At 35.4% G+C, this 13,653-nt stretch overlaps 1 protein-coding gene across 1 annotated transcript in view; it reads right to left on the reverse strand.

Annotated features, from left to right (window-relative positions):
• Positions 1–13,653, reverse strand: part of ATM (ATM serine/threonine kinase) — a 68,897-nt gene that overhangs the window by 38,533 nt on the left and 16,711 nt on the right. The window contains exons 14-28 of the mRNA XM_082068109.1: positions 12,108–12,239; positions 11,222–11,347; positions 11,015–11,104; positions 9,803–9,974; positions 8,448–8,554; positions 7,862–7,944; positions 7,601–7,756; positions 7,094–7,169; positions 6,822–6,952; positions 5,368–5,488; positions 3,944–4,120; positions 2,873–3,042; positions 2,338–2,584; positions 1,637–1,755; positions 208–334 (exon numbers count right to left, since the gene is read on the reverse strand). Coding sequence (XP_081924235.1) covers positions 208–334; positions 1,637–1,755; positions 2,338–2,584; positions 2,873–3,042; positions 3,944–4,120; positions 5,368–5,488; positions 6,822–6,952; positions 7,094–7,169; positions 7,601–7,756; positions 7,862–7,944; positions 8,448–8,554; positions 9,803–9,974; positions 11,015–11,104; positions 11,222–11,347; positions 12,108–12,239 — 2,034 coding nt within the window. The remainder of the gene's footprint in view (positions 1–207; positions 335–1,636; positions 1,756–2,337; positions 2,585–2,872; positions 3,043–3,943; positions 4,121–5,367; positions 5,489–6,821; positions 6,953–7,093; positions 7,170–7,600; positions 7,757–7,861; positions 7,945–8,447; positions 8,555–9,802; positions 9,975–11,014; positions 11,105–11,221; positions 11,348–12,107; positions 12,240–13,653) is intronic.

Raw genomic sequence — 13,653 nt, forward strand, 5'->3', positions numbered from 1 at the left:
GTTCAGGCATTTAAGTTCTATAAGGTTCCTGTGTTCCTGAACTTAGGTCTTCTTCCATTGTAAAAGGAAAAGAAAAGAACAGGAAGGTTTCTAAGGTTGTATTTTTTCCTCATATATACATGACAAAAATGTCTAACTAAACAAAAACGTACCTGTAAAAGAAATTTTATATTCTACAGAAAAATAAAATCATTATTACATGCTTACCGGGCTCTTAGAAAGAACTGCTACAAGACTTGTTAATTTGCTTTTATGACATTTGTTAATATAATCCAAGGTTGTCTGAATCACATAAGATGAAAAATGAGGTGGATTAGGAGCAGGATCCAGTTCCCTAAATGAATGAAAATGAGATTTTTTTCTTCTCAAAATCAAAACCCATGTATTAAATAAAATAAGTCTAATTGAATAAACATGTGAGTCCTAGGAAATCTTTTCTGCTTTCAGTCAGAAGGACCAACAGCATCCATCAGTGACACACACCTTATTTTCAGCGGTCTGTTGTCCCTCTATAGCAGCTAAGTTGGACTTTCTCGACATTATTTTATTATTTTTTGAAAGATCATGTTGCTAAAAACCCATATGTTTGTGCAATCTAAGGTACTTCGCCGGAAAATCCAATTGCAAGTCATGGATAAAGCTTCTGTATTTTGTAATTATGGGAACAATTTGGTTGAGAAAAAAGTAATAATCATGACTACATTACAAAAATAGGGCAGTCAGGTTTTCATGAACCTCAGGAATAAAAGAAATGCATCATGATAGTAAGAAACCAGCAACATCTAAGTTTCATCACTCTTATTCTTACCATTTCCTTTTTAGAAAGAAAAACTTTGGTTACTAGTGGACAACACGGTCTGTTAATAAACTCACTGAAACAAATTTATTTTATAAAGTTATGAAATCCTCAGGCTTTTAACTTCTGGCAGATTTTCACAGAAATGCTTTAGTCTCTTTCAGTTTTATGTTTCTAAAATAAAAATATCTTCTTCAATAACTTCAGAAAGCATAATGCTTTTCCAAATAGTTTGTACCTAAACACAAAAATCTGGAAAATTATTTCCAGGCATAATTATGCAAATAGTGATATTTTTAGGACAATAAAGACTGAAAAGCTCATAAAAATGAAGATCATTTTGGCACTAGAATATCTATTATTATTAGGAATTTGTTTATTTTGCATTGCTTAAGCAATCTCCTTACCAAAGGCAAGCACTACTACTACAAGAACTGTTAAAAACAGGTCACTTTTCAAAGACTTCTAATTATTTAAAGACCTTTAAAAGAATTGCTTTAATTTGGACATTAAAACCTGATCAATTTTACAGAAAGGGCAGTCCATCCAAATTTGAGCTAATTTAACGTGGCAATGCCATAGTCCAGCTTACCAACTCACAATGGCATCCTCCTGCCCACCATTCATTCTTTCCATTAACTGAGTATTACTGAGGTTCTCCTTAGTGAGACTGGGGAATAACTGTGTGAGGAAGCACATCTATGGTACATCATTACTAATTACAATAAAAACCTTTAATTCTCAGCTTCAAGGCTACCTCTTCTTATGCCTGAAGAGCACGTTTTAATGTACAATGTTATACAAATACAGTCAGCATTTCAAAAATCTACGAACATGTACCTTACGTATTTACTTAAAGGAGCTCCTTCGCCTACCGTGGTATCGGGTGGTTCATGTAAGGTCATCAACAGTTCAACCACAATCTCTGGTAAGTTATTATGAGATAAATTGTCAATTTGCTAGAAGAAGAAAAATAGTTTAGCTAAAGTAATTTCACATTTCTTTTCCTTCTGAGAAAACTCATTTTTTTCTGTCTGGATTCACTATTTGTTCAATTATCTATGACATAAAATTCATTCAGAAATTAAGCCTGGTTAAGACTATCTATGGCAGTCACAGGTAAAACAATTTACTTTCCTACAGTATCTGGAAAAACCCTCAACTTTAATTTTCCTACCAGTTCTGAATACAGACTCTGCCTCTGGGGACGATGGCTCCTCATAAAGCATTAACAAAATATTTTAAGAGGAAAACATGACTTACTTAAACAGATATATGGCAGGGAAATTCAGGGGTTTACAATTAATGGTATTTTTTTTTAATTACATTCTGAAAAAAGTAATATTTTAAGTCAACTGTCTGCCTGAAAGTTTCTATTGAATAGCTACTTGAAAACCTTGGGATAAAAATATGGCTAGTTTGGCTTTATAAAAATTATAAAATTTTGTATCTATAAACTTGAACTATTTCCATTTTTATAGAAGCTTCTTTCAGGTCTTTTCAATGCCATAGAACTCAATCTACACATTTAAAAGAAATACCTGTTTTCCTAAGCAGTTTTCATCATTAAGCATGTCGTAGACTTTAGAAGCTGTATCTCTCTGCTCTGCTACTTCACTCTTCCCAAGGCTTTCACAGGCAAAATATGGGAGGATATACACAAGAATCCTTGGAAAACAGTCTGCTAGAACCTGCCTCCAGTCCTTTTCAATTTGGTCGGCAAGTGATTTTACATCTTCAAATTGACTTCTAATCACCAGGTGTGGAACCAGAACTTTGTAACAAGACCTAGACATAGTAGATACATTTGCAGAACATCCTTGAATTGCATTTTAAAAAAAATCTCAAGCATAATACAGCAAATATCATTCCTCTACTGTATAAGCTTGTAACTATTGTTTAGCTACTGCTGTACAAATCTTACCAGCATAAATATAATGCACAAAATACTTAGAATAAATTTTAAAAGTTCTCAATGTTATTTCACAACAAAATCCTGATGCACTTAGAAATCTGAAACCCTGTGTCGTAATTGTAAATAAATCTAAAGAAACTGTTTTCATATAACAAACTTACCTATAGAATTCCTCAAGGCTAGTATAGTTCAGAAGAACATAAGGAAAAGCAGACAGGCTATATCCACTGTCATTTATTTTCAGCCACTCCATCACCAAATAGTCTAAATGTGATGTCATGAAGTCTTCTATACTTTTATAGCCAAAAATGTCGGATATTTTTTTCAAAACCTGTGCATGAAGCAAGATTGCAGAAATAGCATGCAGAGTACATAATACTATGGCAAACTGACAGACCTACACCTCCATGTCCCACTCCTCAGCCTCTTAATGAATATTTGTATAACTCAGCTCTTATTTAGCATAAACAATTTTAAAAATGATTTGTACTGCCGTATCTCAAGAGTGCAATCAAGGAACTACAACTACCCCATATGAGGTGGTAGGCAAATAAATGACAGCCAGTACACATTTTGTGAGGTAGAGACTGTGTGTAAAAATAAGAGGCAACAAACAAAAAGAAAGGATAAAAAGGAGAGAACAAACACACTAAAAAAATGACTGGCATGAAAGGCTGCATTAGAAACAGCAATTATTTCACTATGCCCTTGTGAACTTCAAAATTCAAGTCCACAAGACACATACCATCTTCCAATACTTAGCATTTATTTTACATGTTTTCCACATTAGGAAACTCGCTTTACTTCCACTGTGTACAAAGATTTTTTAAATGAGATCTGCAATCTTCAGTGTATACTTTTATATAAGTAATATACTTTTATACTAATAACACACTTTTATATAAATAATATACTTGCATATAAATAATAAATGTATTTATATAAATAATAAATGTATTTATATAAATAATAAATGTATAGTTTTTGTATTTTTTTATTTGAGATCTGTGCTTTTAATAGACAAGATTTGCCATTAAAATTGCCTTTTATGATGTCATTATTTCTATGTAGATCATTAAATATAATTACACATTCAGGTATTTATGCCCCACATCAGTCACACTTTTATAAAATTTAATAACTTTCAAAACTGACAAAAGCATTTTGTCCTGTTCCGGTTTTAAACTAAACTTAATTCACAGCCTAAATATAAAATGGAATTTTATACTTGCCTTTTTCACAAGGTGAGTTTCTAATTCATTCTCTTTCACAGACTGGCACACAGCAAACAAAGCTTGCTTTTCACAGACTGGACTGCAGCACAGAATCATGGCTATGAGCATCAGCAAAACCGCTTTTCCATTACACTGTTTGTCCAAAAGATCTTCAGGACTTGCATCACCCCTGACCTTCAATAAGAAATAATGAAGAACTTTTTGTACAAATAGCCTGTTGAAGCGATCCCCTCATTAATAAATTAGTATAAATAATTTAAAATTGAGGGCACCGACATAAATACTGCTGGAAATCTTGCTTCAGTTGCTTAAAAATTTATTCCCCCAGCTGCCTGCTCCACTCAACCACAAGTTACTAGCCCCCACATGCCAGTAGCTCACACACTCCAGTTCATGTTGAAATATGAGCAGTTTAAACAAAGGCAATGCACTTAACAGAGAAATTATGGAGGCACTGAGAAGACAAATCTCCTTTTTGCCCTTCCCTGATGCATACAGGAAAGAACTGCAGTTGTTCCCCTATTAAGGCACGTTGTTGACAAGTGGTGAATACTGAATAAAAGTTATACAAGAAACCCCAATGGAAGGGCAGAAGCTAATAGACAACAGCAAGCTGAGGTGACAGAACAGCGAGAGAAGGCAACAGAGAAATGAGATGACTAAGAGCTGGAGCTGAAAGTACAGAGAGAGGAAATAAGATGACAGAGATGAAGCCTCTGCAGTGAGGCTACGACACAGCAGGCAAAGGGAACAGAGAAAATGCAGCAGAAGTGACATGCAGATAGATGATAGCATCACAGCAAAAAACAGGAAATGTAGATGATGAAGATGACTTAGCATGGTAGTAAGGAGGGAGGAAAAGTGAAAGATACCAATAGAAAAATGAATAAAGAAATTCCACAGTAATATAAACCATTGCAAGGAAAACTTTTTCTTCACTTGAAGTTTCTTCTGAACAGTTGAATTTGTAAAGCAAATTCTGTTTTTTTGAAAAGCACTGCTCTAATACGACTGGAAACATGATCTTACTGAATCTCACAAATCTGTTTTTATACTACGTAAACACATAATTTGAATTTACAATGCCTCTTATTCACTATTTATATGTTGTCTGGATTACTGAGGCTCCATTTTTCTTTGATTCTTAAATGTTACAGTACTGAAACCCGCAACAACAAATAGTATGATACAGAAAACCAATCTGGAACATCCAGTGAAAAGTTTTACAAACTTCTAATGTGGGCGAAAATGTGACTGACTGGATATGTAAGGAATTTCCTAAACACGACCTTGTTTCACCACCTCAGATTAACAGAAGTCCAGAAGAATTAATATTCTAGGAAATTAAATGTGATCATTTAAATAAATCATCTTATTCATAAAATGAAATCTAGACAAAACTAATTACTAGATGTTGGTACCAGATTTCTCATTCCTTCCTGAACTCTGAGATAGGCGTTCTCAAAAGCCTTCTGCTGGAGCTTCGAGGGAAGGGGTTTTGACATTCCAGAAGAATCTCTCTGTTTCATATCTTGAAATAAACTTCAAAAGAAGAACAATAATTATTAGCATAAAATTTAGTCTAAAGAATTACTGCATATTGTGTGTATCTAATAAAAATATTCTGATTTTATGAATGTTATTATTTTCTTCTTAACTTTTTGTACAGCAGTCTTTCCTTCTTCTCCCTCAAACATTATCAAGAACACTACAAATATCTGTTGGGGATAAATGGTGGAGAATGGCCTGAAAACACACACAAGTTTCCCAATCTTTGCCAGTGCCAGAAGCCAAACTTCAGTTGTCCACCACAATGGAACACTTCATGTCATAAAGTTCTTTGGGAATATATTTATTGAACAGATGTACATGTAAAAACAGTTTCTCAAATCATTTATTTTTGGTAGGCAAAAGCCCAACCCACTCTTTGTAACAAAAATGGGAACATCACAGTGGATTAAAGCAAATGTTACTCTAGCCATTTCTGAGTGATTATTAGCAGATACTTCAGAAAGATCACCACATTTGTTTTGTATGCATAATAGTTCTTTGAATATAACATTTGACCACAGATGACCTAGATAGATCATGAGTTAGAAGCGGCGATTGTATTTAGTATCCTTTAATGATTTCCTCTTCCGTGAATTTGTTGCTTTCTGAACCCCTGTAAACATCCAGACACTTGAAGGTAGTAGCATAACACTCAAGATACGTTGTACAAAGTAAACCATATTTTCTTATAATTTTCAACCTGTTAGCTTCACTTAATGTCCCCATGTCTTTAAACTGGAAAGGGCCGTCAATCTTCACTTTGTTCTGCTCCAGTTTTTGCAGAGTTATGCTATACTGCCTGCAATTCAACTCCTTTTGTGCTGAAGGGCTCCATTTTATGCCATCAACAGCTTTGCATAAAGTGTTTCATACTTTCGAATGCCCCTCCTCTACTCTTATTCCAGGTCAATTAAACGCTTTTTGATGTGTAGAGAAAGAACTATATAGCTCATTCATAACACAAGATTATCTGAAAAGGTTTTCATGCTACATAATGTACATCAACTATTTCTAGACGACAAACCACTATTTCCTATTCAAGTCTTGTATAATAAATTTAGTGCAAAATTTGCTATCATATATAGCTTTATATGTATATAATGTTTATACCTCTTTATATTTATGTCTCTCACACCACAGAATACTTGAAATGTAAACAAAGTTTGAACACCTTAACCAAAGTAACTTGGTAGGCTTTTATATTCCATCCACATTAAAGCCTCAGAAGTACTGAAAAGAGCAGCTATACAGTAGCAGAAGTAACACCCAGTTAAGTGAAATTAAGTGCTATTCTTATAAACAGAAAAAAGGTCTACATTATCACCTGGTAATCGACTTTGCAGCAAGAATGCGAACTTGATGGTGACTATCTGCGAGAAAATGTGGGAAAGCATCACTCACAGGCAGATCTTCATTTCCCACATTAAGCATCACCCACTTGCAATGAGGATCAGCCTGAAGAAAAGTTAATGTTGTTGTTTAAAATATACAGAAGAATATACACTGATGTATGCAAAAGATCTTCAGATACCGGTTTTAAGTACACCTTAGGTATATACATAACATGCTAATGAACATCAGAAAATCTGGGATTACCTCAAGCACGGCTTTCATGCAGTTTAAAAGGGCCACTCTCACTGATGCTGTGCATTTCCCTTCTTGAGCTAAATACCTAAAATAAGGAAGATCTGAATAAAGGAAAAAGTTGCCAACCATTTTGAGAAAAAGTCTAACAGGTTAGTTTCTGCTGCTCACACTTCATTATTTGTGCTCAACAGGCATGTTTGGGAGAATTTTAATTAGTAATCTACAATTGTAAATGATATTCATTTTTGGTTGCTGAAGTTATCACTTGTTATAATTACTGATGCAATTCAGAGAACAATTATTAATACACAACAGTAGCATTATTTTTCTAATATTATCTTAAGGATGACATAATTCTTTGCTACAAATATAACACAACACAGAAAATCTGGAAAGTTAAATGATATCATAGGATACCAATGTCAAGACACACAACAGCACTACAGTCTTCACACTGATACCAGAGTTAAAAATTTCAAGCCGAACGGACTTCTGCATTAAATAGATAAAACCTACCAAAAGGCTCTAACAACTGTCAAAAATTGTCCTTGGGCATCCCCTGTCTCTTCAGCATGTGCGTGGGTCTGGGCCAACCCTACTGCTACAGGGAGCAAATTACTTAGAATTACTTTACAAACTTCTTGATCTCGACGGTACAAAGAACACACAGCTCTGTGAAAGAAAGAAAAAAATATCTTGAAACACAAAACAGCCCCCAAATCCTCTAGCTGTTGAATTAAAATAGCTATAATATATGCCGAATAGTTCCTATCTTACGAAAGAGGCCTAAGAAGCATAAGAACTTCGTCTTCAGGCAAGATGTGTTCTTCACTAGGGAGCTCCTTCAAAAGGACCAAGTACTGAGGAATGAAAAAGAAAAAAAAAAGGAACCAAAATGGAAAATAATACTTAAGAAAACATGTAGACAAAAAGAAAAAATATAAAACACTTTCAGTAACTCTTACATGAAATCACACAGCAAGGATACTTATTGTCAGCTCTTACATGTTCGACTCTGACCAACTTTTCACGCAAAGACTGTCACACAGAAACATGGCTCATTAAATTTTCAGTATTGGCAGTTGAAATTATTTATTTTGTAAATTAAAACACAGATCCTAATCTACTACAGAGACCATTTCTAGCTATTTAACAAAAAATGATAAAGGTAAGATGTTTATACTCCTCAACTCTTTATTTTCTGGCTTACAAATTCTAAACTGCTCATTCCTCAACCACCACACATTTCAAAACACTAAAGGTAACCATTTTAATGTCTTCTCAGGGAACTGACAAGAATTTACCAATTTAAAACCAGTACAAATACAGAGGTGGGTCTGCTGTAAAAAAAGCTCACACTCACCATGTGCAGATGCAAGGGCTTAGTAATATCAAAGATGCTGCCATCAGTAAGTGTCAACAGTTTCCTGCGTATATCAGAGGCTCGGAAGCTCACGGGCTGAATTTGGACTGTAGTTACACAAATACACAAGCACCTCAGAATTTCAAGGAGAAGTAAATCCTGCTTTGTCAACTGTTCTTCAGCTAATGGGCTCAAAGGACCTGAAAACAAGACTTTCATGTAAGAAATGCTTCTTCAAGGACAATAAAAAAATGGGTAACATTTCAGGTCTTTACAAAAATTATTGAAGTTCTCAGAACAGATAGAGCACTATCAATCTTTAAGTTTATTTGTTACTGAGCAGTTCTGCAGCAGTAACAGCTTCTTGAGTGTTTCCTACTTCTACAAAGACCTTCTCTAAAACAGAAGCTTTAATTTTTATGTGCCCATACATATGGCTGATTTCTCCATCAAGGTTAAAATGAACTCAGTGGAACCATCTGCAGCTGTGCTCTTTTGGGTTGTTAACTATAATTTAGGATACATGGATTCAAAGCTGAAATTGAAATAATGACAAAATCACTACTACGATAATATCCTCATTGAAACGTCAATTATAACCTAAGCAAAATAATTACAAATGCGATTTTTCTGTCACATTTAGAACTCTTGTAACTTTCTGTAATCATAGACTTTATTTATTAGAATTATTTATCGGATGGTTGGAGAACATTCTTCTAAGACACTTATTCAACACGATGGGGAAAACAGACCAGCTGCTCTTTGTAGAATTAATATAACACACTGATTTCCTTCTCATTCAATAAGAAACAGAAGACATAGTCCTGATTACAAGCTAAGATACACACCATTTTTATAAAGAATCTAAACTGAAAGAGAACATCAGCACTTGTAGCTCCTAACAGGAATAAACCGACGGATTCATGCTCCTGTCCCTCTGCAGGCCCAGAGATATAAGAAAGCTGACCTTTTCCAGAATTAGCGACCAGGAAAAGGACAAAAGTTAAATAGGACTACTTTTAAGAAAATGAATCACAGTCTAATGACAGAGACAGAATTCCTACAGACACATTTTCTAGTTTCCTATTTCTGCCTGACTTTGAACAAGTCAGCTAGCTTCTCTGCTTGCATTTTACCATTTATAAAATAAAAAATAAACTTATCTTTTCCAAATGAGCAAGAACACTTCATTAACATATTTAAAACACTAATGAAGCACAAAAGAATTATTGTTTATAAAGTAGCTGGTTCTACTGTTAGCGAAGCAACACAATTTTAGATCTCACTCGTCCAAGCAAAGAGCAATCTGTAAAAACAAGCTTTTGCAAATAGTGTTGAACACAGACAAGACTTACCTGTTACATTTTGCATCTCACCATATTCATTTGTATCATTGATGTCAGTCACTGTATGATCATCAAACAGATCATCAGATAGCTGGTTATCTACTTCCATTATACTCTCCTCAGGATCATTCCCCGTTAGATCCACTTCTCCCAGTTCACTTGGTTTACCAGTAAACACCATCTGACAAAAACACCACATTCTTTTAAAGTTGGCTTTTAAGGACATGAGAAACATCACAGGTGTAAGACAAGGAAAGACACTGGCAGCTTCCCAGTGAACTAGAATGGGTGAAGACAATAAGAGCTACACTGAACTGATGAATTTAAAACTTTGTGATAAACCTGTCTTCTACACACATTAATTGTCTGATTTGAACTATTCTCTTTAGGACACAAGCTTCCTAAGACAGATATTAGCCTCTGTGTTTTACATGGTGCCAAGGACATTGTCAGTATTTGAAATACAATTATCTCTACAAGGCTCACAGACTTCTCACTATACTTCAGAACTACAAAGAATTGAAAGGAAGGCATATGACCTTTCTGAGGGCACAGTAACCACTACTTTCCCTACCAGATGACAAATGGACAGAAGGTAACACTCTCAGCTTCTTCTCACCTGAAAAAAACAAAGGATTTTGCCCACCTAGGCCTGACTACAGGACAATCTGCCAAAAAGAGAAGTTTTAGGAGCTGTGCTAAACAGTCATCTACATCGATTACTTCTTCCCAGTGAAAAAGGAGAGTAATTTACAGTTAGAAGATTTAATATCTATATAATAAACATCCTTAAACTGTTTCAAGTCAGGTAAGTCCATTGAACTACAAAAAATAGAAGCTTTTAAAACTTTACAAGTGCACTATAGCTCAATATAATGTGTTATGGACATTCTTGCTATGGCAGAAAACCTGTGTATACTTTTACTCTAATACAGTATTAAAAAATTTCCAAAAATAACATATTTTTTTTTAATGTGAGCTGGCCTGCTGACTTTGGTCAAGTGTTATCCATCTGCTTTCATTTTCCCCCCTATGCCTGTGTCCAAATGCTAAACAGAAATGTTTCCAGTTCGGAATTCTCTATAAAACTCAATGTATTTTGATTTTTTTTTTTTTTCTTGTAAGAAGTATCTAATTTGGTTTGCCTCCAAACTATTATACTGTAAAAACAATCCTCTCGTAGATGAGCACTGCATTTAAAAACAGACAGAAGGTACTTACCAGATTTTTGCAAATATCTACGAGATCATCCATAAATTTTGATGTCAACAAACGCAGGAATATATTAGACTGCATCTTATTAGCACTGTTCTGTAAGAAGGCAAGATATACAGATAGGTTAATTTTTTTCAGGTACTATATATACAGCATTCAACTTTGTGATCTCTTTAATGAATAAAGAAATATAAATTCATTTATAAACTTTACCTTGGTACAATTGCATAAACATTTTGTACACTGAGTTATCAAAGTCCTTAATGAGTTGACCTGGGCATCTTCATTTAGTTTGTTTTTAGACTGAGAAATGCTTTCTCCAGCATAATGAAGAAGAGACTAAATAAAAATACAACACAAAATACCTCTGTTAAATTCCTTTATATATTGGCACATACACAGCATACACACAGAGACAAAGGGACATGATTCTCATTTATACTCATTCAGACATTCTCATTCATAAAGCTTTGATATTTATAGCGTACATCAATGACTATGGACTTCTTTTTTTTTTCTTTCATTTTTGTTTGACTCATTCTGCTCCAGAAATGACAAAAAGATGGACTAGACCTGCCTAAAACATTAGTATCTTCATTGCAAAAGGAAAACATAGCATCTCTCCATAATGTGTAAGTTCTGGGCTTCCATATTTAGGTAAGAAATCACCTCAAATAGTAGTAGTGGTAATAACAATAGTAGCTGCCTTCATACTGGTTTAAACCATCAAATGACCTTAACAAATTCCTACATAAAACATGTATAAATGAAAGGACTTGTTATCCTCTAAGTAGCTGTTTGTCCACATGTCCATGATTATATTACTTTTGTAGAAGGGGTGACTCAGAAATGAACAAATATTTAGAAAATTCTCCACTGCGAAACATGCATTGATGTGCTGACAGAATTTCACAGTGACTCCTCTCTTCCAGCAGCAGCATTAACATACTTAAATCACACTCAACTGCCTTTTTTTAAGCAGAATCCAATGGAAAATTCATGCTCGGAAAATATATCAATATGAATAGATTTTCAGAAATTATTTTAGATTTAATGGTTTATTTCATTTTTAACAGCTCCCAAACACATTGCTGCCTACCTTAGCTTTCTGGAACAATTCTGATTTACAGGCATCCTCTTCTTTGAATATGCCAGTGTAGCAATAGCAACCAAGAACACCAATCAAGAGACTGACACATCGGACAAGATGTTCTGCAGCAACAACCTTAGACTAAATCAAACACACACTATAAATACCAGTGGTTTATCATTAAACTTTTCCACTAAAATATAGAATACAGAACACAGTCTTTTAAAAACACTTTTATAGGCAGATTTCACCAAAATTAGAAAATATTTGCATCCTAATGTTTTGCATTGCACTTGTCTCACATGTCCTTTTTTGGCTTTCCCTGTTATAATATTATCTGTATGTCCCATGGCCCTTATGCTTCCTTCCTTTACAAGACTTCAAATTCTCCCTCTCCTTACATTCCATCGCAGCAATAGTTCCAGCTCTTCCCAAGTGCTCTGTTTCATCTATTTTACCTCATGCCAAGACAAGAGACAGCATGAGCAGGTCAGGAACTACATCACATTCCTACTGCTGTCTCTTCTGATCTTAGTAAATTTGTAAGTTGCTTCTTCGTAGCAACTGTGTCAACAAACAAACAGCATACATGGTTGTTAATGTGTGCAAACTTAGTGCAGGAGCACTCTAGAGATCTCTTTTCATCTGTCTAAATTATTTGGATCAAAGGAGGCAAAAGAGCAGACAACTGTTTCTTACTTTCTCAGAGACACCAAAAAGGATTCCTATCACATTCTTGAAAAGCAGTTGTCTATAAAAACAATGGGAAAACTTATGCATACGTGCCATTGTCACACATGCAAAAACAGGGTTAAGTTTTACAGCTCCCAGTCGCCAGCACCTTGTTACTTTTGGCTCCCCAAATATTACAGGACCTCAGCAGTGAATTGCAAGGAAGGCACACCACTACATTAACACCAAAGCTTGCCTCTCAAAGGAACTGGAAGTTTGAAAAGCCTGCTGCTTTTGTTTTCACAAACTTCTAACCATTATGTGGTGTCTCTTCCTCTACAAGTCAAGATTTCTCTCCAAAGGAGAGATTCTGTGGTGTTCCAACAAGTGGAAGATACAAATGGGATCACAGGATGATTCAGGCTGGAAGGGACCTCAGCGAGTCTCCGGTCCAACCTGCTCACAGCAGGTCAGCTCTGAGGTCAAACCAGGTTACTCAGGTCTTGAAAACCTCCAAGCGTGAAGACTGCACAACCTCTCAGGCAGGGCAACCTGTGCCACCGCATCACTGTCCCCACGGAGATGAAATTCTCCTTGGATCCAGTGTGAACTTCTCTTGACTCTGCCTCTTGTCTCTCATCTTCCTGCAATGCACCCCTGTGAAGAGTCTGGCTCTGTCTTGTAGGCAATCTCATAGGCACTGGTAGGCTTCCCAAATCCTGTCAGGGCACCCAAAGCCACCTCTGCTGCAGTCTGAACAAGCCCCTGCAATCCCAGGGGCCTCCACCAGATGCACTGAACGTCTGTCCCATACTGGGAGGCCCAGAACTGGATGCAGCATTTCACGTGTCTCTGAGTAGAGGGGGATAATCGGTTCCCTTCA

This window comes from Streptopelia decaocto, assembly GCF_964273445.1.
Source record: "Streptopelia decaocto genome assembly, chromosome: 1".
Classification (NCBI taxonomy): Eukaryota; Metazoa; Chordata; class Aves; order Columbiformes; family Columbidae; genus Streptopelia; species Streptopelia decaocto.